Raw genomic sequence first — 27,981 nt, forward strand, 5'->3', positions numbered from 1 at the left:
CACACACCTCCTTAATGTAGAACTCTGTAAGTCTTAACAAACCCATAGTTGGGTAACTACCATTGCCATCAAGATACAGAATATTTCGGCCAGGTGCAATGGCTCACGCCTGTAATCTCAGCACTTTGGAGGTTGAGGGCAGGTGGATCACCGGAGGTCAGGAGTTTGAGACCAGCCTGGGCAACATGGTGAAACCCTGCCTCTACTAAAAGTACAAAATTTAGCCACGTGTGGTGATGCACACCTGTAATCTTAGCTACTGGGGAGGATGAGGCAGGAGAATCGCTTGAACCTAGGAGGTGGAGGTTACAGTAGGGTGAGATCATGCCATTGCACTCCAGCCTGGGTGACAAGAACAAAACTCTGTCTCAAAAAAATAAATATAGCCGGGCGCGGTGGCTCAAGCCTGTAATCCCAGCACTTTGGGAGGCCGAGACGGGCGGATCACGAGGTCAGGAGATCGAGACCATCCTGGCTAACACGGTGAAACCCCGTCTCTACTAAAAAATACAAAAAACTAGCCGGGCGAAGTGGTGGGCGCCTGTAGTCCCAGCTACTCGGGAGGCTGAGGCAGGAGAATGGCGTAAACCCGGGAGACGGAGCTTGCAGTGAGCTGAGATCCGGCCACAGCACTCCAGCCTGGGCAACAGAGCGAGACTCCGTCTCAAAAAAAGAAAATATATATATATATATATATATATTTATTTTTAAATAAGAGATAGAGCCTTACTATGTTGCCCAAACTGGTCTCGAACTCCTGGCCTCAAACAATCCTCCTGTCTCAGTCTACCAAACTGCTGGGATTACAGGCATGAGCCACTATGCCCAGCTGAGACAGCCATTTTCATGCAGCTTTGGTGTTAAAGATAGTTTAAACTATTCCTTACAGAGTTAGGAACAAATTCTTTGCTACCCTGCAGAGAATTAGCCCACTGGACCTCACTAGGTCTCTACTGAGGACCTTCCGGTATGAACCTAACCCAGGGAAGTCAGTTGGAAACCAGATAGCCCCTTCTCTGCAGACACACGGTGGGGGCTGAGAAGTACAAGGGGCTGCATTTTCCCCTTATTCCTCGGACTGCACACAGCACATTGAAGGGGAAAGATACTTCCCTTATGTTCCCTATTATTCATAAGGATTTCTTCTTCTAATAGAGTAAGAGGTGGATTCTTAATTTTCTTCTATTTAGTTGGCTCGCACTCTGAGACCGCTACTTTGTCTGAAAAAGTCACTTGTATAAGCTTGGATTGATTTCGACCTATTGCTTCCAGTGGATTTCCCAAATGTAGTTCTGGCAGAAGAGACCACATCAATGGTGTCCACTTAAGTTGCAGTCGTAAGTACTTTATAGAATTTCAGTGGCCATCTACCAGAAATCTAATTTCTGCACCCACTTATTAAGGAAGGAGAAGGACACATGGGCTGGGCAGGTACATACTGTAAATCTTCTGCTCAGTGGGCTCTGGTCTCTCTCATCCCCTTCCCAGTCTAATGCTGATCTGAGGTCTTTTGTAAATGACACTATAGAGAGAATGTCTTGGAAACAGATACCCCTTCTCTAAGCTCCATTTTTCCTGGGCAGTACCAAATATTTCAGCTGTTCAAACAAAAGTGATTTTAAACCTAATTGTAGAAGACAAATGTACAGAAGTAATATTTATATTCATATAGTTGGTTTCTTCCCCATTCATCATACATTTTTATGTTATTCTTTCAAAAAATGGATTTTGTTGTTTTTATGTGAGAAAACTAAGCCATTTCCTCAGTGTGTCTGGATGGCTTCCCAGGGGGAGGGAAAAGAGTGCACAGTAAAATAAGAGGAATAAAGGCTTGAACAAACAAACATTTTTCTCTCTGGTGGCAAACAGGTGGGGTGTTTTAGCTCTGGGCCGAGAGAAACCAGAAGCCACAATGATGGCTCACGGGATCTTAGAAACATGTCCAAGGGCTTCCTGAGAGACAGGCTGAGGACACTCAATGGTGGAGATTCTAAAATGGGCAAAGTCTATTAAGCTCTTCCCAGGTCACTGGAGCAGAGCAGGGAGAGAACTCAGCAGCCTGCTAGGAAATGTCGGAAGCGACCAGGCCTATTCATCACCATAAGGACTTAGCAGCCATTCTGTTTAAGTAAATATTTCTGGTTAGTGTTTATCGGAAAACCATTAAAAAAATGCGAAATGGTGGCTTACAGCTGATACTGTATTTTCCCAAAAGAGGGAAAATGTTGTTTCCAGAAATTCCTGCTTCCTGCATCCCCTGCTTATCAGACCAGGTACAGTTAAACTAGAAATTCTCCAGGTACTGGTTTTTCTCCAGACAGTTTTCCCCACGACTGTGTATCTCCAGGACCACCTAGCACAGTGCTGGCTTTTAGTAGAGGCTCATATACTTGGGAATGAATGATCAGTTCTCCTACTGCAACTGCTTCTCTCAGAAGACTCTGACAACCTGGCTGGGAACACAGGCTGCCAGTAAGCTTGGGGAGTCGCTGACTGCAAAGCTAAACACTCCCTCAGCACCAGCAAACCCCATGATGAGTTCCTCTCTCCTTCTTTCTCCTTGCCTTTTGTTTTTAAGTTTTGCTTTTGGAAAATTTCTTTTTTTTTTTTTTTGAGATGGAGTCTCGCTCTGTCACCAGGCTGGAGTGAGCAGTGGCACAATCTCGGCTCACTGCAACCTCTGACTCCCTGGTTCAAGCTATTCATCTGCCTTAGCCTCCTGAGTAGCTGTGATTACAGGCACGCGCCACCAAGCCCAGCTCATTTTTGTATGTTTAATAGAGACAGGGTTTCACCATGTTGGCCAGGATAGTCTTGATCTCCTGACCTTGTGATCCCCCCGCCCCGCCTCAGCCTCCTAAAGCGCTGGGATTACAGGTGTGAACCACTGGACCTGGCCTTTTGTTTTGTTTTGTTTTTGAGATGGAGTCTCGCTCTGTCACCCAGGCTGGAGTGTAGTGGCATGATCTCTGCTCACTGCAACTTCCACCTCCCAGGTTCAAGTGATTCTCCTGCCTCAGCCTCCCATGTAGCTGGGATTATAGGCGGCATCACCACACCCGGGTACTTTTTGTATTTTTAGTGGAGATGGGTTTCATCATGTTGGCTAGGCTGGTCTCAAACTCCTGACCTCAGGTGATCCACCTGCCTCGGCCTCCCAAAGTGCTGGGATACCGGCATGAGCCATCACAACTGCCCTCCTTTTGGAAAATTCGAAAGACACACAGGAGTAGAGAGGAGAGAATAATGAGCCTGCGGGTTCTATTGCTCACCTTCCGCAATGATTGATGCCAGCCCAGTCTGGTTTCATTCCCTGCCATCCCCACTCCCACTGTCCTGGATTTTTTAGAGTACACCCCAAATATCTCATCTAGGATTCTTTCAAAACTCTAAAGACAAGTACTTTTTAAAGAACCTACAATACTATTATCACCCTTAAAAAATCATTCACTGTAACTTCTTCATATCATCGACCATCCACTCAGAATTCAAGTTTCACTGACTATCATCAAAATTTTTTCCAAATAATTTGTTCAAGAAAGGATCCAAATAAGGTCCCAACACTGTAACTGGCCAATGTATCTTTTTTTTTTTTTTTTTGAGGCGGAGTCTCGCTCTGTCGCCCGGACTGGAGTGCAGTGGCCGGATCTCAGCTCACTGCAAGCTCCATCTCCCAGGTTTACGCCATTCTCCTGCCTCAGCCTCCCGAGTAGCTGGGACTATAGGCGCCCGCCACCTCGCCCGGCTAGTTTTTGTATTTTTAGTAGAGACGGGGTTTCACAGTGTTAGCCAGGATGGTCTCGATCTCCTGACCTCGTGATCCGCCCGTCTCAGCCTCCCAAAGTGCTGGGATTACAGGCTTGAGCCACTGCGCCCGGCAATATCTTTTAAGTCTCTCTCTCTCCCTTTTTTTTTTTTTCTGAGACAGTCTCATGTTGTTGCCCAGGCTAAACTGCAGTGATGCAATCACCGCTCGCCACTACCTCGGCCTCCCAGGTTCAAGCAATTCTCCTACCTCAGCCTCCTGAGTAGCTGGGATTATAGGTGCCCGCCACCAGGCCTGGCTAATTTTTATGTTTTTTAGTAGAGACGGGGTTTCCCCATGTTGGCCAGGCTGGTCTCAAACTCCTGACCTCAGGTGAGCCACCCACCTCAGTCTCCCACAGTGCTGGGATTATAGGCGTGAGCCACCACGCCCAGCCTGATGTTTCTTTTAAGTCTCTCTCAATCTACAGGTTCCTTTTTCACCCTTTTCCTCCCCTTGAAATGTATGTGTTTGAAGAAACTGAGTTGTTTGCCCTGTGATGTTTTCCAGAATCTGGAGTTTGTGAGTGGCTGTGCCCAGCGTGCTGCTCAACATGTCCCTCTGAACCCTGTGTTTTCCATGAGTTGGCAGCTAGCACTGGAGGCCTGGGCAGAGTCGGTGTGACTTTTGAGGGAAGCATCAGGAGGAACGTAATGTCTGGCTCTCTCTCTCTCTCAGTGGTGTTGGCTTTCATTGAAGCTTATTGCCCACATCCATTAATGTATTAGGAGTTGCAAATTGGTGATATGCAAATTCTATATTATTCTGTCCAGGATACTTCTCTAGAGAGAAACATTCCCTCATCGATTATTTGGATAGCCTGAGGTATGATTTGTATAGGAAAGACAGGACAAATGCTTGATTCCCCACCCCTCAACCCCATTTACCAATTTTCAGAATAATAAGTTGCTTCCCTGGCATCCTCTGAGGTCATCAATGAGACTTTGTTGTCTCTTTGTTTTTGTATCAGTACTCATGGACTTATTTATTTATTTAATTTTAATTTTTTCGGGGGAGACAGTGTCTTGCTCAGTCACCCAGGCTGCAGTGCACTGGTGTGATCTCAGCTCACTTCAACCTCTGCCCCCTAGGTTCAGGCAATTCTCTCTCCTGCCTCAGCCCCCCGAATAGCTGGAATTTCAGGCGCCCACCACCACACCTGGCTAATTTTTGTATTTTTAGTAGAGATGGGGTTTCACCATGTTGGCCAGGCTGGTCTCAAATCCCTGACCTCAAGTGATCTGCTCACCTTGGCCTCCCAAAGTGCTGGGATTACAGGCCTGAGCCACCATGCCCGGCTACTACTCCTGGATTTAAACATACCTGATGTGTTTCATCCATTTCAGCTATCATCCTTGGTGATGCCCAAAGTTTCCTATTGTTAGCAAGTGGGAGCCTGTTCAGGTTGGCTCCCAGGTCTTTTTTTTTTTTTTTGAGACAGAGTCTAATTCTTGTCACCCAGGCTGGAGTGTAGTAGTACGATCTCAGCTCACTGAAACCTCTCCTTCCCAGGTTCAAGTGAGTCTCCTGCCTCAGTCTCCCAAGTAGCTGGGATTACAGGCACCCGCCACCATGCCTGGCTAGTTTTTGTATTTTTAGTAGAGACACAGTTTCACCATGTTGGGTAGGCTAGATAGCCAAGATGAACCTGGAACATTTTGTCGTACCAGCAAGGAAGTTGTCAAAGATCACAACGGTTTTACCTAAAGATTTGGGAGCTGGCCAGGCTCGACGGCTCATGCCTGTAATCTCAGCACTTTGGGAGGCTAAGGTGGATCACCTGAGGTCAGGGGTTCGAGACCAGCCTGGCCAACATGGTGAATGTCTCTACTAAAAACAAAGAAAAAAATGACCTGGACATGGTGGCCTATGCCTATAATCCCAGCTTCTTCGGAGGCTGAGGCATGAGAATTGCTTGAGCTGGTGAGGTGGAGGTTGCAGTGAGGCAAGATCGCACCACTGCACTCCAGCCTGGGCAACAGAGTGAGAAACTGTCTCAAAAAAAAAAAACAAAAACAAAAACAGAAACAAAGAAAAAAACCCACAAAACAAGAAATGTGCCTAATATAGTTGTTAAATATGCAAATGGCCACACACATATTTCATAGAAATTCTTAAGCATACAAAATTTTAAAATCAAAGTTCTGAAAAATACACATACATAGGATGATCACGTTTGTGTAAAAGTAGAAGAAGCGAGAGAAGATAGATAAACAGAAAAACTGGAGGGCCCAGGAAACTCTTAACGGTAACATTTATCTTTGAGGAATGGTGTTGAAAAGGGTGAAATACAATTTTACATAATCCTATATGACAAAATTTTGATCATGAGCATGAATGCTCTAACTGGAAAAATTTCTTTGTGTATTACTTTAATAATTAAAAAACAAGTTTAAATATTGTTAAATAGGCTGGGCATGGTGGCTCACACCTGTAATCCCAGCACTTTAGGATCACTTGAGGTCTAGAGTTCCAGACCAGCTTGGCCAACATGGTGAAACTTTATCTCTACTAAAAATACAAAAAAAAATCAGTGAAGTGTGGTGGTGTAGGCCTGTAGTCCCAGCTACTCGGGAGGCTGAGGCAGGAGAATCACTTAAACCCAGGAGGCAAAGATTACAGTGAGCCGGGATCGCACCACTGCACTCTACCCAGGGTGACAGAGCAAGACCCTGTCTCAAAAACAAATAATAAATATTGTAAAGAAAATATTTATGTGACAAATGGTTGGATTAACTGAATCTCAGAGAATCGTGGCCAAACCGGTCTCTCCAAAGCCTCTGTGGCCCTGAGAGGGTTTCCAGGTGGAGGCACGGTCCTCACTGTGACTCACTCCCAAGCGGTTCTTCAGGGCGGCTATCCCATTACCTGTGAGTGATCGCTTGTAGACTCCCTGTAGGATTGCAGCCACACGGAAAAAGGAAAAAGCCATATAGAAGTTCCAGTTCTCAGTGGGAGGGAGTCCCATTTGGAGGCAGTACATCCTGAAATACTCCTCTGCAGCAGGGATTCCCAGCTGTGTCAAGTCACAGTCATTAAAACCTAGGAGAAAGAGCCATTCATGGGTAGTCACTGACTTGACACACCCCTGTAGCTGGCAAATATTTAAATTCTGAAAGTCGCCATGTCCCTTGAAAATTAGTTTCACGACCAGTTCCAGGGGTTAGCTTATTCCTGCATTGGCTCTTGTTCCCTTAGATGGCTGGGGATCCAGGCATGAAGTCATTATTCACAAATTGGCTCTTACAGGTTTCAGACTCTAATGGCAGTAAAGGAAGGAATGGGAGCTTCCAACTCCATCTGGGCCACAGTTAAGGGTGGATGCATATTATCTTCAACCAGTCATTTCATCAAAAATGACGTGGAAAGAGCGATCTCAGGCTCAGCGCAGTGGCTCACGCCTGTAACCCCAGCACTTTGGGAGGCCAAGGTAGGTGTATCACCTGAGATCAGGAGTTCAAGACTGGCCTGACCAATATGGTGAAACCCTGTCTCTACTAAAAATATAAAAATTAGCCAGGCATGGTGGCATGCGCCTGTAATCCCAGCTACCTGGGAGGGAGACTGAGACAGGAGAATTGCATGAATCCAGGAGGCAGAGGTTGCAGTGAGCTGAGATCACGCTACTGCACTCCAGCGTGGGTGACAGAGCGAGACTCCATCTCAAAAAAAATAAAAAATGAACAATTGACTGGGCGCAGTGGCTCATGCCTCTAATACCAGCACTTTTGGAGGCTGAGGAGGGCAGATCACTTGAGGTCAGGAGGTCGACACCAGCCTGGCCAACATGGTGAAGACCCTGTCTCTACTAAAAATACAAAAATTAGCCAGGTGTTGTGGCACACGCCTGTAATCCCAGCTACTCAGGAGGCTGAGGCCGGGGAATCGTTTGAACCTGGGAGATGGAGGTTGCAGTGAGCCGAGTTCGCACCACCGTGGTCCAGCCTGGGTGACAGAGTGAGACTCCATCTCAAAAATAAATAAATGAGTGACAGAGAGAGACTCCATCTCAAAAATAAATAAACAAATAAATAAATATAAAAATAAACAAAAATATCTCACCAAATTATGAAAATAATAATTATAGCAAATAAAACAATTTCACAGGCCGGGCACAGTGGCTCATGCCTGTAATCCTAGCACTTTGGGAGGCCGAGGTGGGCAAATCACGAGGTCAGGAGATGGAGACCATCCTGGCTAACATGGTGAAACCCCATCTCTACTACAAAAACAAAAAATTAGCTGGGCATGGTGGCAAGTGCCGGTAGTCCCAGCTATGCGGGAGGCTGAGGCAGGAGAAGGGTGTGAGCCTGGGAGGCAGAGCTTGCAGTGAGCCAAGATCACACCACTGCCCTCCAGCCTGGGCAACGGAGTTAGACTCCGTTTCAAAAAAGTTCACTTATTTGCTCCATTTGTGACATTTTCATGATTTAGAAGCATGTAATATATTCCATTCATAGAACTTAATCTTAGGAGTATACCTTATATATAGGCAAAGATATTACTACAAAGATGTTCACTGCCTTTCTTCATTGGGGTGGGGGAGGTAATATTTAAAAATTGGAAACAAATTGAATATCTAAATAGGAATTAACCCAAAAGTCTTCCCTTAATTCTGGTTTTTTTTTTTTTTTTTTGAGACAGAGTCTCGCTCTGTTGCCCAGGCTGGAGTGCAGTGGTACAATCATCTCGGCTCGCTGCAAGCTCCGCCTCCCGGGTTCACATGCCATTCTCTTGCCTCAGGCTCCTGAGTAGCTGGGAGTACAGGCGCCCACCACCACGCCCGGCTAATTTTTTTGTATTTTTAGTAGAGATGGGGTTTCACCATGTTAGCCAGGATGGTCTCGATCTCCCGACCTTACGATCTGCCCGTCTCGGCCTCCCAAAGTCCAAAGTGCTGGGATTACAGGTGTGAGCCACCATACCCAGCCATCTTCCCTTAATTCTATACAATAAGATTATATGCTCTCATTAAAAATTATGCTGTAGGAGAAATATGTAATGTCATGAAAACATGTCTACAGTATACAATGAAGTGAAAAAAAGCATGTCATTCGATCATGTTACATTTTTGTTTTAGGAAATGTATATATACACACAGAAGAAAAGATGACATGGATAGATACTGAAATGTCAGCAAATGGTTATCTCTGGGACTACTAATGATTTTAACTGTTTCATTGTTGTTGCTATTTGTTGGCTCTAGTATTTTTATAATAAATGTGGCTTGTTTTTGTTTTTTTTCGAGATGGAGTCTTGCCCCGTTGCGCAGGCTGGAGTGCAATGGTGTGATCTCAGCTGACTGCAACCTCCGCCTCCCAGGTTCAAATGATTCTCCTGCCTCAGCCTCCCGAGTAGCTGGGGTTATAGGCGCATGCCACCACGTCCAGCTAATTTTGTATTTTTAGTAGAGATGGGGTTTCACCATGTTAGCCAGCCTGATCTCGAACTCCTGACCTTGTGATCCGCCCGCCTTGGTCTCCCAAAGTGCTGGGATTACAGGCGTGAGCCACTAGACCCAGCCACAATAAACATGTTTTTAATTTAAAACCCTAAATACAAGTTAGCTGTGTAAAAGCATAAGAGGTGCCTATACAAGCATACTTTTCACTTAACACACATTGTATATCCACTTCCCCGTAAATGTGACAGGAGTTCCTTCCAGCTATGTTTCCCACCAGAACCACCAGGACCTCTTTCACTTTCCTGTCCATTCATGGACTACTTCAGCTGAGTTTGCTCCCAAATGCTTTGAGAACTGGCTTGCTCCTCCACTATCCTCCAGCAGCAGTTCCTACCTCTTAGCACGGGAAAACTGGACGGCAGGTAATGAGCCAGGCAGCTGTAGGCCACATCAACGAGGGGGTCGCCCAAGGTAGAAAGTTCCCAGTCAAGGACAGCAAGCACCTCTGGCTTTTCTGGATGAAACACCAGGTTGTCGAGCCTGAAAAGCCCCAGGAGGAACAGAGACAGCACTAAGAAAACTGCCGGCTAGGGAGGATTCTGCGTGGTCTGTTTGCCCTTCAGACTGGCTCCCCACCCTCCCATCCCCTCTGTGCCCGGGAGCCTGAGCTCCCTGGGCTGTGTGCTCCAAGGACTCCCTTGCCCTCTGGCTTCCAGCCGGACTCAGCCAATCAAAAGGAGGAGATGGGAAGAGGCCTGGTTATTTATTTCCCCAGCTCCTTCTCTGCAGCCCTCCCCAGAGCGCTAGCCTCTCTGGGTTCAGGGAATTACTCCCTCCCTGTAATGGTTTTAAAACATCTGTAAATCCTCTGATACTCCTCCCACAAAAGGTAGAGTCTTATGCTTGGCCCAGTGAAGCATCTTGCTTCTAACAGATATAAGACACATGGAAGTGATGCTGAGGGACTCCCGAGACTAGACTAGGTCAGAAAACGTGATACAGCTTCTGCCCAGCCCTCTGTCCCTTGAAACACACTATTTTGGAGCCCTGAGCCCCCAGGTAAGAAGTCCAGGGCTGAGTGCAATGGCTCATGCCTGTAATCCCCACATTTTAGGAGGACAAGTTGGGAGGACTGCTTAAGCTCAGGAGTTCAAGACCTGCCTGGGCAACATAGCAAGACCCTATCTCTACAAAAAAAAATTTAAAAATTAGCTGAGCATGGTAGTGTATGCCTATAGTCGCAGCTACTCAGGAGGCTAAGGTGGGAGTATCACTGAGCCCAGGAGTTGGCAGCTGCAGTCAGTTATGTTCCAGCCTATGAATAGCCACTGCACTCCAGCCTGGGTGACAGTGCAAGATCCTGTCTCAAAGAAAAAAGTCCCGTTACCCAGAAGCTGCCATGCTGGAGAGACCATGTGGGAACCATAAAGAGACAGAAAGAGAGGCCCAAGGAGCCCAGCTGTTCATATCTTCTCTGCCCAGGGCCGGCATGCTAGCAAGCCTTCAGAAGATTCAGCCCTGCCCGACAACCGCCCTACTTTGAAATAAGCTGTCCTGTCCCCAGATTGCAAAGATTCATGCGCAAAATGACTATTGTCGTTGTTGACAGCCACTCAGTTCTGACAAAGTTTGTTGTAGAGTAGCAATAACCACAGCACATGCTTGCCCTGTCAGACTGACTCCTCACTGTTCCTGGCCCCGGGACTCCACACTGTTCTTCAGCATTTCCTCTAAACCACACTACAACCCTATATTGAACTCTCCCCAAATAGCCTCTTCCATGCTTTCTGTTTCCTGCCAGGGCTGTCTGTAATGCATGCTTTATTTAAAACAAAAAGTAAACATCAAGCATGCAGAAAAATACAGAGAATGATATGTCAGAACTCATGTGTCCATCTTCCAGATTTAACAGATATTATATCTGCTTTTTTGTTATATTTGCTTCAGATTTTTTAAAAATGACAGATTTACGCTATCCTGAAGTTGGTATATATCAGTCTCAGACATTTCTATATTTCTCCTATCTATACCTGTAGCTATATACCACATACAGTGTTCTTTCAATTATTTTTAAGTTTTCATAAATGATGTATTACCCTTTTGAAACTTACTTTTTTCTTTTTTTTTTTTTTGAGACGGAGTCTCGCTCTGTCGCTCGGGCTGGAGTGCAGTGGCCGGATCTCAGCTCACTGCAAGCTCCGCCTCCCGGGTTTACGCCATTCTCCTGCCTCAGCCTCCCAAGTAGCTGGGACTACAGGCGCCCGCCACCTCGCCCGGCTAGTTTTTTTTTTTTTTTTTGTATTTTTAGTAGAGACGGGGTTTCACAGTGTTAGCCAGGATGGTCTCGATCTCCTGACCTCGTGATCCACCCGTCTCGGCCTCCCAAAGTGCTGGGATTACAGGCTTGAGCCACCGCGCCCGGCCGAAACTTACTTTTTTCTACTTAGCATTATCTGTTTGAGACTTATGACTTATGTACAGCAAATTGGTTTATTTTACCCACTAAATAGAATTCCAACATATGGCCAAACTACATTTTATTTATCATGTATTATGATTACAAGCATGACCAAAACAAACATCTTCGCCTGAGTCTCTTGGTGCAAAGCTGCAGCAGATGCTTCTTTACAAAAAACGATGTGTTGCAGCATATTCCCATCTTCCATGTTACTGCCCATTACTTTTCTTTTCTTTTTGAGATGGAGTCTCACTCTGTCACCCAGGCTGGAATGCAGTGGCACGGTCTTGACTCACTGCAACCTCTACCTCCCGGGTTCAAGTGATTCTCCTGCCTCACCCTCCCAAGTAGTTGGGATTACACGGGTACAACCACACTTGGGTACTTTTTGTATTTTTAGTAGACATGGGATTTTGGCATGTTGGCGAGGCTGGTCTCGAACTGCTGACCTCAAGTGATCTGCCCGCTTCGGCCTCCCAAAGTGCTGGGATTACAGGCATGAGTCGCTGTGCCCAGTCACTGCCTACTACTTTTCAAAGTAGCTGCAGCAGTTTATGCTTCCACCACCGGTGATTCACTCCATTAGCAAGAAATATTCTTCCATCCATCAAAAGACAGAACTACCTCAACTGTGTTGATCAATAAGCAGCAGCGCACTCTCTAAAATCAGAGGATGCCTTTCCTGGAGGCAACATCCTAAATGATCATCATACTTCACTATAGCTAGGGGAGGGGGTGCTCAGACTGCACTGGACATCTCCTGCCTGCTGTATACTTGATCACATTCGTAGATCTTTGAGGTGCCAAGAGAAGCAAAGACAAGGTCCACGGAGCAGCTGTTGTGGGCTGGTGATACAAAGGCCACCTGAGGTCTTCCCCACCAAAGGAAATACATGACAATAACTGGCAAGGAAAGTGTTGTCAGGCAAGTGCTCTAGAGTCTCAACTGGAGAAAGAAGATGGAGGAGGGGGTCAAATGCAGCCCAACTGCTTGCCAAGTTCAAGGCAGTGTGGGGGAAGCACTTGGCCCCATCAGTCTCTGATGCAGGAGCAGGTTCCTCAAGCTCCCGTGATGACCACATGACAAAGGAAGCTCAGCTGTCCACTCTCAGACCCAGGGGGATTCCCAAAGGTGGCTGGATAACAGAAGAAGCCGGGAGCAAGGGACACAGGTCAAGCCAATGAAGAGAGGCCAGTCAAATCTGGAGGGCAAAGAAGTGTGTTTAAGGCTGGGCATGGTGGCTCACACCTGTAATCCCAGCACTTTGGGAGGCCAAGGTGGGCAGATCACTTGAGGGCAGGAGTTTGAGACCAGCCTGATCAACATGATAAAACCCCATCTCACATTTTTGTATTACTAAAAATATATTGTATTTTTTGATTTCTAAAAACACAAAAGTTAGCCGCACATGGTGGTGCACACCTGTAATCCCAGCTGCTCGGAAGGCTGGGGCGGGAGAATCGCTTGAACCCGGGAGGTGGGGTATGTAGTGAGCTGAGATCATGCCACTGCACTCCAGCCTAGGCGACTGAGTGAAACTGTCTTTTAAAAAAAAAAAGAAGAAGAAGAAGCCGAAAGGTCTTTAAAATTTAAAATTAGCCTTCACTGTCTAGCCTTGTTTAATAAAAGGCCTGGGTCCCCACATGGGCAAGAGGACAAGCCAAATAAGGCATTCTTGCATCAAAAGCAGGTCTCCAGGTGCTGTGAAGCAGAAAACACTATAAACACTACCCTATAAAAGTACCTAATGGGCAGTTTTCACAGCAAGAGATGATAAGATAAAGCTATCATCTCTGCCGCCGGATGCTAGGCATACTGAAGTTCCCATTTTAGCCAAGCTACAGACTCATCACATACCCCCGGAGACTCTGTCACTCTCTTTCAATCCTTTCACTACACCCAGTGAGAATGTCCATCCCCAGGCCTCTTGGGAGGTGAGTGGCACCCTCACTCTGCCTTACTTTCAGATGAGATCAGGCCTGTTCAGGGGCCGTAGACTCTGCCTTACTTTCAAACAGTGGGTCTCAACAGAGGAATGCTGCCCTCCCTGGGAACACTGGACCAGGTCTGCAAAGATTTTTGGTTGTCACACTCTGCGGGGAGGGGTGCTACTGGCATCGGGTTGAGGCCAGGGATGATTGATGCCTGACATCCTATAATGCACAGTAGCTCCCACCACAAAAACTTATCCAATTCAACATGTCACAGTGCCAGAGCTGAGAAACCCTGCCTGAAAAGGCCACACACAACAGGAATAATTCCTAACTGTAAATTGCATCAAGACCAATTGCTCAATTCCCCCTTGGAGTGTCCTTGCTGTCATTTTTCAGCTCTCCTTGCGATCACATCTACCTGAAGTCCCCGTGCACCACTGTGGTCCTCTGCTGATGGGGAAGATGGAGGGGGAGCCACTCGATCAGCCTCTCCATAGCTGGGATGGTGCTGGTTTCGGAAGCCCGATACTGCTTAACCCAGGTTCGCATCTGGCGTGGAATATAGGCCCCTGCGGGAAAGACGATTAGAACATGGTGTGCAATTTCAGCAACCTCTGAAAGTAGTGGGAAAAAAAACCAGTGCAGTGAAACCCTTTGTCATGCTCTGCAGTGGGTGGTGCGGTGTCTCTGAACACGTTCCTAAGACTGGAGAATTTCCCACATGATGCTCCTGCTGCCCCAAGGTGGAAATCACCAGCTGTTTGGCTGGATTAGTGTGGTCTGGGTGCTGTTCCTAGCTGTGTGGTCTCCAAATATGATCTCTGGTCCTCTTAAAGACCTTGTGGCCGGGCATGGTGGCTCACACCTGTAATCCCAGCACTTTGGGAGGGCAAGGTGGGCAGATCACGAGGTCAGGAGTTCGAGACCAGCCTGTCCAACATGGTGAAAGCCCGTCTCTACTAAAAAATACAAAAATTAGCCAGGTGTGGTGGTGGGTGCCTCTGATCCCAGCTACTTGGGAGGCTGAAGCAGGAGAATCGCTTGAACCCAGGAGGTGGAGGTTGAAGTGAGCTGAGATCGCACCATTGCACTCCAGCCTGGGTGACAAGAGCAAAACTCCGTCTCCAAAAAAAAAAATCTTGTGTGCTTCTTAATAGCCTTTCATAAATCACTTTTTGGCTAAACAACAGTGGTTAGCTGAGCACATCAACCCTGGAGCCAGACTGCCAGGCTTTGAAACCCAGCTCTGCTGTTCTCTAGTGGTGTGATCTCAGGCAGGTTACTTAGCATCTCTATGCTTTAGTTTCCTCATCTTGAGATGGTCCTCATAGAGCTGTTGGGAGAATAAAATACGTAAAGCCCTTAGAACTATTCTTGGCATGTGGTAAGTACTACATGAGGGCTGGCTGCAGTGGCTCATGCCTGTGATCCCAACACTTTGGGAGGCCAAATCACTTGAGCGCAGGAGTTCGGATAGAGCCTGAGCAACATGGCGAAATCCTGTCTCTACTAAAAATACAAAAATTAGCTGGGCATGGTGGTGCATACCTGTAGTCCCAGCTACTCAAGAGGGAGAGGTGGGAGGATCGCTTGAGCCCAAGAGGTTGAGGCTGCAGTGAGTCAAGATCACGCCACTACACTCCAGTGTGGGCTACAGAGAGAGACCCTGTCTCAAAAAACAAACAAAAAAACTATCCCTGTTGAAACTGGACACGGTGGCACATGCCCAGAGTCCCAACTACTTGGGAGGCTGAGACAGGAGGATGGCTTGAGCCCATAAGTTTGAGACCAGCCTGGGCAACATAGTGAGACCCCCATCTCGAAAAATATATATATTCCTGTTGAAGAGTATTTAGGGAAAAGGGTAAGAAACAGAGAAAAACACATTTTAAATACCTTTGGTCAGTATCAGAAAAAAAATTTAAATGGTCTACTGAGATAAAAGTAGCAGGGAATTGGATAGCAGAATACTTCAGGGAGAAAAAGAAAAAATGAAAAAAAAAGTTGCAGGGAAGAAAGATTGTGTAGTTTATAAAGGGATTTATCGAAGGCCTAAATACCTAAGTCAACAACACCTCCATTAAAACTAAACTGGGTTTCCAAGGAAGAAGCTAAGTGTGCCTTACGCTTGGTGTGTTAATACCCAAAATGATTCAGATCCTAAAAGCAGAAGCACTAGTGATGAAACAACCAGCATGGGAGATGTGGCCTCCTGCTCACCTTGCTTCCCATAGTCTTCAAGCCCCACAGCCTGGGGATCCACACTGTGAATTTTGCACAGGACTGTGTTCATGGCAGTGTATATGGCTCGCCTGTGGCTGGGTTCCAAGCCTGGCAGGGAAGGGTCTTTGTAGATGAGACCTGGGCAGTATTCCATCACATAGAATGGGGTGCCAACGACACTGGGAGGAACACAGAAGGGGTTTCAGGGATCAGAGTCATAATGTGGCAGGCTATTAGTCATGACCCTATTCTTTGTCACTGTCCCTGGGTGTATGGGTTGAGATCTGGAGAAGAGTTCAGACCCAGAGCACTTTTTCCTTTCACATAAGCACAGTGCATTAGAAGTATCCTCTCTTGCAACGGATGGATCCACATACATACACACGTGCATACACACCCACGCACACCCATCTGTGCTTCCTGGACAGCATGCTTTTCTCTTCTCCCTGGTTCATTTGTATAAGCCACAGGAATGGATTCAAAGTGTAATAATGTAGCAAGCAGCAAGGCTCAGAGAAGGACCTCTGGAGTCACACCAAACTGGTTTTTATTTCTTTTTTTTTAATTTTTTTGAGACAGAGTCTTGCTCTGTTGCCCAGGCTGGAGTGCAGTGGCGCGATCTCGGCTCACTGCAACCTCTTCCTGCTGGGTTTAAGCGATTCTCCTGCCTCAGCTGGGACTCCAGGTGCATGCCGCCACGCCTGACTAATTTTTGTATTTTTAGTAGAGATGGGGTTTCACCATGTTGGCCAGGCTGGTCTCAAACTCCTGACCTCAGATAATCTGCCTGCTTCAGCCTCCCAAAGTGTTGGGATTATGGGTGTGAGCCACTGCACCTGGTCAGAACCAGGTTTAAATCCAACTCTGCCCTTAGTTGAAGAGTGACCCTGAGAGACTTATTAAACCTCTCTAGGCTTTGTTGTTGAGATGGAGTCTCGCTCTGTTGCCTGTTGCCTAGGCTGGAGTGCAGTGGCACGATCTTGGCTCACTGCAACCTCCGCCTCCTGGTTTCAAGCGATTCTCCTGCTTCACCATCCCGAATAGCTGGAACTACAGGTGTGTGCCACCACACCCGGCTAATTTTTTGTATTTTTAGTAGAGATGGGGTTTCACTGTGTTAGCCAGGATGTTCTCGATCTCCTGACCTTGTAATCCACCTGCCTCAGCCTCCCAAAATGCTGGGATTACAGGCGTGAGCCACTACGCCCAGCCGTGTTGTTGTTTTTTAATCTGTAAGACATACCCACTTCAAAGGGTAATTGCAAGAATTAAGGGCGCTTCCAGGGTATTTGTTACTTAAAAAAAAAAAATGAATTAGGGAACAAACACACAGAGTGCCTGGCATGGTCTCTGGTTCCAATAAGGATTCAGTAAGTATCCCTTCTTGTTACTGAGGTTATTTTTATCATTTTTCGGTGGTATGAATGGTGTATATACCACCCAGCAGTACTAAGGTGACCCAATGACGTGTCACTAATCCATCTTTTGGTCATTACTAGCAATCAGTTTACTACTCTACTCTACTTTATTTATTTATTTATTTATTTGAGACAGAGTCTCACTCTATCACCTAGGCTAGAGTGCAGTGGTGCAATCTCGGCCTACTGCAAACTCTGCCTCTCGGGTTCAAACGATTCTCCTGACTCCAGGCACGTACCACCATGCCCGGCTAATTTTTGCATTTTTCAGTAGAGACAGGGTTCCACCATGTTGGCCAGACTTGTCTCAAACTCCTGGTTTCAAGTGATCCATCTGCCTCAGCCTCCAGTTTACTACTCTAAAAAACTGTTTTGAAAATTCTACCATTACAAATGTTTCAAGTTGAAAAACTATTACAAAAGATGTTTCCAAGAGAATTGGGGAAATTTGAACATGGGATGGATATTCAGTATTATTATTAAATAACTGTTAGTTATCTTAGGTGTACTGGTGTTGTGGTTATAAAGACAATGTCGGCCAGGTGCAGTGGCTCGCACCTGTAATCCAGCACTTTGGGAGGCCAAGGCAGATGGATCACTTGAGGTCAAGAGTTTGAGACCAGCCTGGCCAACAAGGCAAAACCCTGTCTCTATTAAAAATACAAAAATTATTAGCTGGATGAGGTGGCGGGCGCCTGTAGTCCCAGCTACTCGGGAGGCTGAGGCAGGAGAATGGCGTAAACCCGGGAGGCGGAGCTTGCAGTGAGCTGAGATCCGGCCACTGCACTCCAGTCCGGCGACAGAGCGAGACTCCGCCTCAAAAAAAAAAAAAAAAAAAAATTAGCTGGGTGTGGTGGTGCATGCCTGTAATCCCAGCTACTTGGGAGGCTGAGGCAGGAGAATTGCTTGAATCCAGAAGGCAGAGGTTGCAGTATGCCCAGATCGCGCCATTACACTCCAGCCTGGGCAACAGAGTGAGACTCCATCTCAGAAAAAAAGGAAAAAAAAGAAAAGAACCAGCCTGGAGTGCAGTGGTGTGATCACAGCTCACTGCAGCCTCCACCTCCCACATCAATTGTTCCAGGTAAGTAGGTGGGACTACAGGTGTGCACCTCCGCACCTGGCTAATTTTTTGTTTGTTTTTGTAGAGATGGGGTTTTGCCATGTTGCCCTGGCTGGTCTCAAACTCCTGGGCTCAAGTGATCTGCCTGCCTCAGCCTCCTTAAGTGCTGGGATTACAGGCGCTAGCCACTATGCCTGGTTGATGTCTTTATTCTTGAGAGATGCATGCTGTCTGAAACTTATTTCAAAAGGTTCAGCCAAAAAAAATCATTATATACATGTTAAAAGTATACATGTATACACACACACATATATAGAAAATAAATGTGGCAAAATGTTAACAATGTTTTAATATAAACAGATATTCATTATATTATTTTTTCTTCTTTCACCTTTTCCGAAGGTTTCAAATGTTTCATAATTAAAACGTTAGGGACCAGGCGCGGTGGCTCACGCCTGTAATCCCAGCACTTTGGGAGGCCGAGGCGGGCGGATCACGAGGTCAGGAGATCGAGACCATCCTGGCTAACACAGTGAAACCCCGTCCCTACTAAAAATACAAAAAATTAGCCGGGCGTGGTGACGGGCGCCTGTAGTCCCAGCTACTCGGGAGGCTGAGGCAGGAGAATGACCTGAACCCGGGAGGCGGAGGTTGCAGTGAGCAGAGATCGCGTCACTGCGCTCCAGCCTGGGCGACAGAGCCAGACTCTGTCTCAAAAAAATAAATAAATAAATAAAAAATAAAACGTTAGGAAAGAAGAGACACTCAAAAAGCATGTTACAAAGCTGTTTAAAATAGTTTAGGTCTAGGCACGGTGGCTCACACTTGTAATCCCAGCATCATGGGAGGCCAAAGTGGGCAGATCATCTGAGGTCAGGAGTTGGAGATAAGCAAGGCCAACATGGTGAAACCCTGTCTCTACTCAAAAAATACAAAAACTAGCCGGGCATAGTGGGGGGCGCCTGTAATCCCAGCTACTCAGGAGGCTGAGGCAAGAGAATCACTTGAACCCAGGAGGCAGAGGTTGCAGTGAGCTGGGATTGGGCCACTGGACTCCAGCCTGGGTGACAGAATGAGACTCCGTCTCAAAACACCAAACAGTTTAGAAAGACTCTTATAAAAGAATAAACAAAAACAAGCAACACGAAACTAGATAAATATGTATTTTTTGAATGTTAAAAAAGATGTTTTCTACCAATTCTCCCTAAAGCAGGCATATACTTATCTTGCAGGATAACTTTAATACTTGAGAACTTCTGGGAGAGGTTGCTATAAAGTTTCTTTGCACCCCTACCCAAATTTTATTTGTCTTTAACAAATTGGAATTTGTGTTAGCATATGGGCTGTTCTCTCCTGTAGCTTGAATGTGTGATAGCAAAAACATCTGAACTTTACCTTGAATCTTCACAGAGATCAAGAACGTTAGGTACAGGTACTCCAGTATTTGCAAGGGCTTTCATAATCCTGCCAGGACAAAGGAAAATAAACAAAACCGCTGGCTGAATTGATGAGATTTTCTTCAAGTTACTTTTCTTTATTTGTTTGTTTTGTTTTTTGAGACACAGTCTTGCTCTGTTGCCCAGGTTGGAGTGCAGTGGCGCGATCTTGGCTCACTGCAACCTCCACTTCCTGAGTTCAAGCCATTCTCCTCAGTCTCCTGAGTAGCTGGGATTACAGATATGCACCACCACGCCCAGCTAATTTTTGTATTTTTAGTAGAGACAAGGTTTCGCCATGCTGGCCAGGCTGGTCTCAAATTCCTGACCTCAGGTGATCCACCCGCCTCAGCCTCCCAAAGTCCTGGGATTACAGGCATAAGCCACTGCTCCTGGCCTGAAATTACTTTTCTGAATTAAAAATGGTACATAAATTAAAATGATATTCTAAAAAATATTCAATTGACCCAAAAGTAAGTAAGAACAAAAAAACTGATGGGACAAACAAAAAACCAATGGTGAAATTGTAGACCTAAATCAAACATATCAATAATTACATTGCACTCAATAGATGAATAGATTCTAATTAAAAGACAGAAGTTGGCTGGACATGGTGGCTCCTGCCTGTAATCCCAGCACTTTGGGAGGCTGAGGGGGAGGACTGCATGAGCCCAAGAGTTCAAGACCACCCTGGCCAACATGGTAAAACCCTGTTTCAACTAAAAATACAAAAATTAGCCAGGCGTGGTGGCGTGCACCTGTAATCCCAGCTATTTGGGTGGCCGAAGCATGAGAATCGCTTGAACTCAGGAGGCAGAGGTTGCAGTGAGCCAAGATCGCTCCACTGCGCTCTGGCATGGGTGACAGAGTGAGACTCCATCTCAAAAATCAAAATAATAAATGAAATAAAATAAAAATAAAAGAAGTTTTCAGCCTGGACAGAAAAGCATGGCCTAATTATATGATGTCTACAAGAGATATGTGCTGAATATATAAACATAGATAGGTTGCAAAAACAAGAATGGAAATGGAAGCATTATGCAATCACTAAGCATAAGAAAGCTGGTGTGGCTACTTTAATATCAAATAAAGCAGGCTTTACAACAGTGTACCACCAGAGACAGAGAGACATTTGAAAATGATGCAACTGCAAGTTCATCAGAAAGATATTACAATCATAAATATGTACGTGCTGAACAACAGAGCTTCGAAATACATCAAGTAAAAATAATCAAAATTAAAGAGAAAAAAATGAGGAAATCCACAAGTCTTAGCTGAGATTTTAACACTCCTTTTGCAGTAACGATAGAATTAGACAAAAATAGATTTATCTAAAGACATATATCTGAACCCACTACCAACCAACCTGATCTGATGGACATTTGTATACCACTAACTCAGATATTGCAAAATATACATTATTTTCAAGTAAACACAATATGTTTACCAAGATAAGTCATGTGCTGGTCCATAAAATAGATCTCAATAAATTTCAATAAAAATTAAAATCTAGCCCAGCACGGTAGCTCACACCTATAATCCCAGCACTTTGGGAGGCCAAGGTGGGCAGATCATCTGAGGTCAGGAGTTCAACACCAGCCTGGCCAATATGGCAAAACCCTGTCTCTATTAAAAGTACAAAAATTAGGGCTGTGCATGGTGGCTCACACCTGTAATCCCAGCACTTTGGGAGGCCAAGGTGGGCGGATCACAAGGTCAGGAGATCGAGACCATCCTGGCTAACATGGTGAAACCCCGTCTCTACTAAAAATACAAAAAAATTAGCCAGGTGTGGTGGCAGATGCCTGCAGTCATAGCTACTCGCGAGACTGAGGCAGGAGAATGGCGTGAAACCAGGAAGCAGAGCTTGTAGTGGGCTGAAATCATGCCACTGCACTCCAGTCTGGGCAACAGAGCGAGACTCCGTCTCAAAAAAAAAAAAAAAATACAAAAATTAGTCAGGCATGGTGCCTCACACCTGTACTTCTACCTACTCAGAAGGCTGAGGCAGGAGAATCACTTGAACCCAGGAGGCAGAGGTTGCAGTGAACCGAGATCATGCCACTGCACTGAAGACTGGGCGACAAGAGCGAAACTCCGTCTCAAAAAATAACAAACAAAAGGCTGGGTGCGGTGACTCACGCCTGTAATCCCAGCACTTTGGGAGGCTGAGGTGGGTGGATCACAAGGTCAGGAGATCGAGACCATCCTGGCCAACATGGTGAAACCCCATCTCTACTAAAAATGCAAAAATTAGCCAGGCATGGTGGTGTGTGCCTGTAGTCCCAGCTACTCAGGAGGCTGAGGCAGAAGAGTCGCTTGAACCTGGGAGGTGGAGGTTGTAGTGAGCCAAGATCGTGCCACTGCACTCCAGCCTGGGTGACAGAGCGAGACTCCATCTCAAAAAAGCCCAAAAAACTGAAATATTGCAGGGTATTTATAAGACTTCGATGGAATTAAACTAGAATTCATTCACATATAATATCTAGAAAAAAACCCCCAAATATTTGAAAATTAAACAAAGCACTTCTTTTTTTCTTTTTTGAGACAGAGTCTTGTTATGTTGCCCAGGCTGGAGTGCCGTGGCACAATCTTGGCTCACTGCAATCTCTGCTCACTGCAATCTCTGCCTCCTGGGTTCAAGAGATTCTCCCACCTCAGCCTCACGATTGGCTGGGACTACAGGCATGCACCACCACACTCGGCTTAGTTTTGTATTTTTAGTAGAGACAGGGTTTCACCATGTTGGCAAGACTGGTCTTGAACTCCTGACCTCAGGTGATCCACCTGGCTCAGCCTCCCAAAGTGCTGGGATTACAAGCAAGAGCCACCGCGCCCAGCCTGAAAAGTTATACATTTAAATGCTTATATCAGAAAAGAAAAACAGGCCAGGCGCAGAGGTTCATGCCTGTAGTCCCAGCACTTTGGGAGGCCAAAGCAGGCGGATCACCTGAGGTCAAGAATTCGAGACCAGCCTGACCAACATGGTGAAACCCCGTCTCAACTAAAAATACAAAAATTATCTGGGTGTGGTGGCACATGCCTGTAATCCCAGCTACTCAGGAGGCTGAGACAGGAGAATCACTTGAACCTGGGAGGCAGAGGTTACAGTGAGCCAAGATCACGCCACTGCACTCCAGCCTGGGCGACAGACCAAAAACCCCGCCTCAAAACAAAACAAACAATAGAAAAAAGTAACAAAACCAAACTGTTGTTCCCAGATCAATGTAATTGATAAACCCCTAGCTAGACTAACAAGAGAGAGAGAATACAAATTGTCAATCAATACCAGCAGCGATAAAGAAAGGATATCGGCCGGGCGCGGTGGCTCAAGCCTGTAATCCAGCACTTTGGGAGGCCGAGACGGGCGGATCACGAGGTCAGGAGATCGAGACCATCCTGGCTAACATGGTGAAACCCCGTCTCTACTAAAAATACAAAAAAACTAGCCGGGCGACATGGCAGGCGCCTGTAGTCCCAGCTGCTTGGGAGGCTGAGGCAGGAGAATGGCGTAAACCCAGGAGCGGAGCTTGCAGTGAGCTGAGACCCGGCCACTGCACTCCAGCCTGGGCGGCAGAGCAAGACTCCGTCTCAAAAAAAAAAAAAAAAAAGAAAGGATATCACTAGGGTGGGCATAGTGGCTCACGCCTGTAATCGCAGCACTTTGGGAGGCTGAGGCAGGTGAATCACTTGAGGTCAGGGGTTGTAGACTAGCCAGGCCAACATGGTGAAACCCCATCTCTACTAACAATAGTAAATTAGCTGGGCATGGTGGTGCATGCCTGTAATCCCTGTTACTTGGGAGGCTAAGGCAGGAGAATCACTTGGACTTGGGAGATGGACGTGGCAATGAGCCAAGATCATGCCACTGCACTCCAGCCTGGGTGACAGAGCAAGACTCCATCTCAAGAAAAAAAAAAGGATATCACTATAGATCCTACATATATTGAAAGGATAGTAAGGGAATATTATAAATAATAAATTCAACAGCTTAGGTGATGAACAGACTCCTTAGAAATTACAACTTACCAAAACTAGGCCGGGCGCGGTGGCTCAAGCCTGTAATCCCAGCACTTTGGGAGGCCGAGACGGGCGGATCACGAGGTCAGGAGATCCAGACCATCCTGGCTAACACGGTGAAACCCCGTCTCTACTAAAAATACAAAAACTAGCCGGGCGAGGTGGCGGGCGCCTGTAGTCCCAGCTACTCGGGAGGCTGAGGCAGGAGAATGGCGGGAACCCGGGAGGCGGAGCTTGCAGTGAGCTGAGATCTGGCCACTGCACTCCAGTCCGGGCGACAGAGCGAGACTCCGCCTCAAAAAAAAAAAAAAAAAAAAGAAATTACAACTTACCAAAACTAAAACAAGATGAAATAAAATATCTGAGTAACAATATTTATTAAATTAATAATAAAAAACCTTGGCCAGGCACGCTGGCTCATGCCTGTAATCCCCAAAACTTTGGGAGGTCAACGTGGGAGGACTGCTTGAGGCCAAGAGTTCAAGCAATATAGTAAGGCCCCATTTCTACAAAAAAATTTTAAAACTAACCAGGCATGATGGCATGTGCCTGTAGTACTTGGGAGGCTGAGGCAGGAGAATCACTTGAGCCCAGGAGTTCGCGTTTACAGTGAGGTATCATCACACCACTGTACTCCAGCCTGGGCAAGAGGGACTCTCTGCCTAAAAAAAAAAATCAGCTAATACTATATATGCGGTTTGTATCTGCCTTTACTATCTTAAAATTTTATCATACACATTTGTTATTATAGGCATAGTTTTACTAGCTGTAATAACAGCATAATCATTAAGCGTGAGCTATGAAATCTCATGGACTGGCTATAACGCTAGACTCTAGCACTTGCTTACTAGTTTTATGACCCTGGGTATGCTGGTTAATCTTTTTTTTTTGAGACAGGGTCTCACTTTGTGAGTCTCAGCCTCCCGTGTAGCTGGGACTACAGGTGCAAGCCACCAACACCTGGCTAATTTTTGTATTTTTTGTAGTCAGGGTTTCACCATGTTGCCCAGACTGGGCTTGAACTCCTGAGCTCAAAGCAATCTGCCTGCCTTGGTTTCTTTAAGTCTCACTCCTCCTAGTCGCAAATGAGGATTACAATAGTAACATATCATAGAGTTGTGAGGATGCTCTGTAGTAACAAGACATTCAAAGCATTTATTTTAGTGCCTGGCACATACTAAACATTCAATAAATGTTAGCTATTACTATTTCTGTCATTGCAATGAGTAGATATACCAAGGTTTACTTATTTCCTGATTATGGTACAGATTATAGTACATTTAAGTAGTTTTCAAACTCTTTTGTTTGTTTCTTGAGACAGAGTCTCACTCTGTCACACAGGCTGGAGTGCAGTGGCGCCATCTCGGCTCAGTGCAGCCTCCACCTCGTAGGTTCAAGAGATCCTCTCACCTCAGCCTGCTGAGTAGATAGAACTACAGGCATATGCCACCATACCCATCTAATTTTTTGTATTTTGGTAGAGACAGGTTTTCACTATGTTGTCCAGGCTGGTCTTAAACTTCTGAGCTCAAGTGATCCACCTGCCTCAGCCTCCCAAAGTGCTGGGACTACATTAGCTACCGCTCCTGGCCTTCCAAATTCTTCTTATTAAACAACTTTGTGTTGAGCATATTAATACATAAAGCTGTTTCCCCCTACTTAGAATTATTTCTTTAAGACAGAGCCCCAGAATTGGAATTACTAGGTCTGAAAGTATGAAAACTCTGAGGCTTTTAATAAATTTTATCATATTGTTTTCCAGAATAGTTCTAATTTACATTTGGCTTTTTTGGGGATTGGGGCAGGGTCTCACAATGTCTCCCAGGCGGGAATGCAATGACGCCACAGTAACTCACTGTAGCCTCAACCTCCCAGCTCAAGCAATCCTCCCACCTCAGCCTCCTGAGTAGGTGAGACTACAGGTTCGTGCCACCACACCCAGGCTAATTTTTTTTTTTTTTTTTGGTAGAGACAGGGTCTTGCCGCATTGCCTAGGCTGGTCTTGACCTCTTGGGCTCAATGATCCTCCTGCCTCGGTCTCCCAAGGCACTGGGATTATAGGTGTGACCCACAAAACCTGGTCCATAATTGTAGTTTTAAATGTCTTGGGGTGTTTTTATGGAGTGCTGACTTTTTGGTTTAGGGCTGAGCCTGTGCACGGTGGAGGCTGGTGGGCAAGTGCTCCCCTGGCCCTGAAAACTTACCTGAACTCCCTCTCTATGGCATGGGCAGATGGAAGGAGTGTCCCTGGGGGCTTCTTCCTCAGAACCAGATCACGATTAGCCAGCCTGATGTAGTAAGTTGGATTTGACTGCCCGTGATCAAACTGAAGGAGTTCCAATGGGCCTGCAAGTTTGAAAACAAAGAAAACTCAAACCAGCCCTGGAGGACAGATCTGAGCAGACATTCTTTCTTTCTAATGAGTTCTGCATTTGGGCTTCAAAATATCCTCATCTGCCATGCAGCGCAAGAAAAGCACTTCTTACCTGCCTACCAGGAGTAACTGAGTCCCAGGTCTACACCCTGCCAACTCAGGTCCAGGATCACATGCCACTACAGTTTATCAAAGGCTATTCATTTTATACCACAGTAATTTTCTCATTTTGTGCAGGTGTCCAATTTTGTCCTTTCTGCCAACTCCTCCTCCATGAATAAAAACATGTTCATTCTGTTTATCAAGCACAAACGCAGCCATGGCAACCCATCTTGCCAAATGGAATGCTTAAAGCCTGAAGATGAAAGGTGCCCTTGCACGTCTCTCTGCCTGACACTGCCGGGAAAGCTGAAAGGAGTGACACAGAGGCCTTTGGCCTGACACAAAGCTGCTTTCATGAGATGCAATTTCCCACTGCACCAGGCTGAATTCCATGGCTCCCTTGCAGGATCCTGGCCGAGGTGAAACTAATTCATTCTCAACTCCATAAGAAAACTGAACCCTGGGTGTAGATTGATTTCACTTGGTTAGAAGAGCAGGCAAGCAACAGAAGTCTGCCAGAGTTCTTCCGGCTGGCCAGAGTGGGTGCCACAGCTGTGCAGAGGCCACTACCAATAATCCAATTGCTGGAAAACATCCTAACATGAAGCTCTATCAATAAAAGCCTTTTTCAAGGAGCAAGTGGGTGAAACCTTTATCATCTGGGAAAAATGTCTTCTTTGGCCTGGCGCGGAGGCTCACGCCTGTAATCCCAGCCCTTTGGGAGGCCAAGGCAGGTGGATCACCTGAGATCAGGAATTTGAGACCAGCCTGACCAACATGGTGAAACCCCGTCTCTATTAAAAATATAAAAATTAACCAGGCGTGGTAGTGGGTGCCTGTAATCCGAGCTACTTGGGAGGCTGAGGCAGGAGAATCACTAGAACCCAAGAGGCGGAGGTTGCAGTGAGCTGAGATCGTGCCATTGCACTCCAGCCTGGGCAACAAGGGCAAAACTCCATCTCAAACAAAATTAAATTAAATTAAAAAAAATTTTTAAGTCTCCTTTTTTGTTTTCTTTTGTTTTTGAAATGGAGTCTCGCTCTGTCATCCAGGCTGGAGTGCAGTGGCACTATCTCAGCTCACTGCAACCTCTGCTTCCTGGGATCAAGCGATTCTCCTGCCTTAGCCTCCCCAGTAGCTGGGACTATAGGCATGCGCCACCACACTCAGCTAATTTTTGTATTTTTAGTAGAGATGGAGTTTCGCCATGTTGACCAAGCTGGTCTCAAACTCCTGGCCTCAAGTGATCTGCCCACCTCAGTCTCCCAAAGTGCTAGGATTATAGGCATGAGTCACCACCCCTGACCCAAAAGTGTCCTCTAAAGCACACAAGGCACCTGGTTTTCTGAGGGTGGAATGTGAAGGAGCAAAGAGAAAACTTCTCTCCAAGAAATGGAGACAACTTGTTGCATTTTAAAATCATGCAACTTTTTTTTTTTTTTTTTTGCCCAGGCTGCAGTGCAGTGGCACGATCTCAGCTCACTGCAACCTCCACCTCCTGGGTTCAAGTGATTCTCCTGAGTAGCTAGGGCTACAGGCATGTGCCACCATGCCCGGCTAATTTTTGTATTTTTCCTTTTTTTTGGGGGAGGGGGATGGAGTCTCACTCTGTCGCCCAGGCTGGAGTGTAGTGGCACTATCTCAGCTCACTGCCACCTCGGTCTCCCGGGTTCAAGTGACTCTCCTGCCTCAGCCTCCCAAGTAGCTGGGATTACAGGCACCCGCCAAAACGCCCGGCTAATT

At 46.2% G+C, this 27,981-nt stretch overlaps 1 protein-coding gene across 7 annotated transcripts in view; it reads right to left on the reverse strand.

Moving 5' to 3' along the window:
• ACAD10 (acyl-CoA dehydrogenase family member 10) overlaps positions 1-27,981 on the reverse strand; it is a 72,669-nt gene that overhangs the window by 12,763 nt on the left and 31,925 nt on the right. For 5 of the 7 annotated variants that reach the window (XR_004439574.1, XM_033220565.1, XM_033220568.1 and 2 more), the window contains exons 7-12: positions 25,967-26,108; positions 19,702-19,770; positions 15,823-16,004; positions 14,021-14,171; positions 9,604-9,749; positions 6,674-6,847 (exon numbers count right to left, since the gene is read on the reverse strand). Coding sequence is in view for 6 of the 7 variants with exons in the window: in XM_033220565.1 (XP_033076456.1) it covers positions 6,674-6,847; positions 9,604-9,749; positions 14,021-14,171; positions 15,823-16,004; positions 19,702-19,770; positions 25,967-26,108 (864 nt within the window). In the remaining variant the exon portion in view is untranslated. The remainder of the gene's footprint in view (positions 1-6,673; positions 6,848-9,603; positions 9,750-14,020; positions 14,172-15,822; positions 16,005-19,701; positions 19,771-25,966; positions 26,109-27,981) is intronic. The other 2 variants (XM_033220571.1, XM_033220569.1) reach the window with 2 other exon arrangements.

This window comes from Trachypithecus francoisi, unplaced genomic scaffold (genome assembly GCF_009764315.1).
Source record: "Trachypithecus francoisi isolate TF-2019V2 unplaced genomic scaffold, Tfra_2.0 Lachesis_group11, whole genome shotgun sequence".
NCBI classification, from domain to species: domain Eukaryota; kingdom Metazoa; phylum Chordata; class Mammalia; order Primates; family Cercopithecidae; genus Trachypithecus; species Trachypithecus francoisi.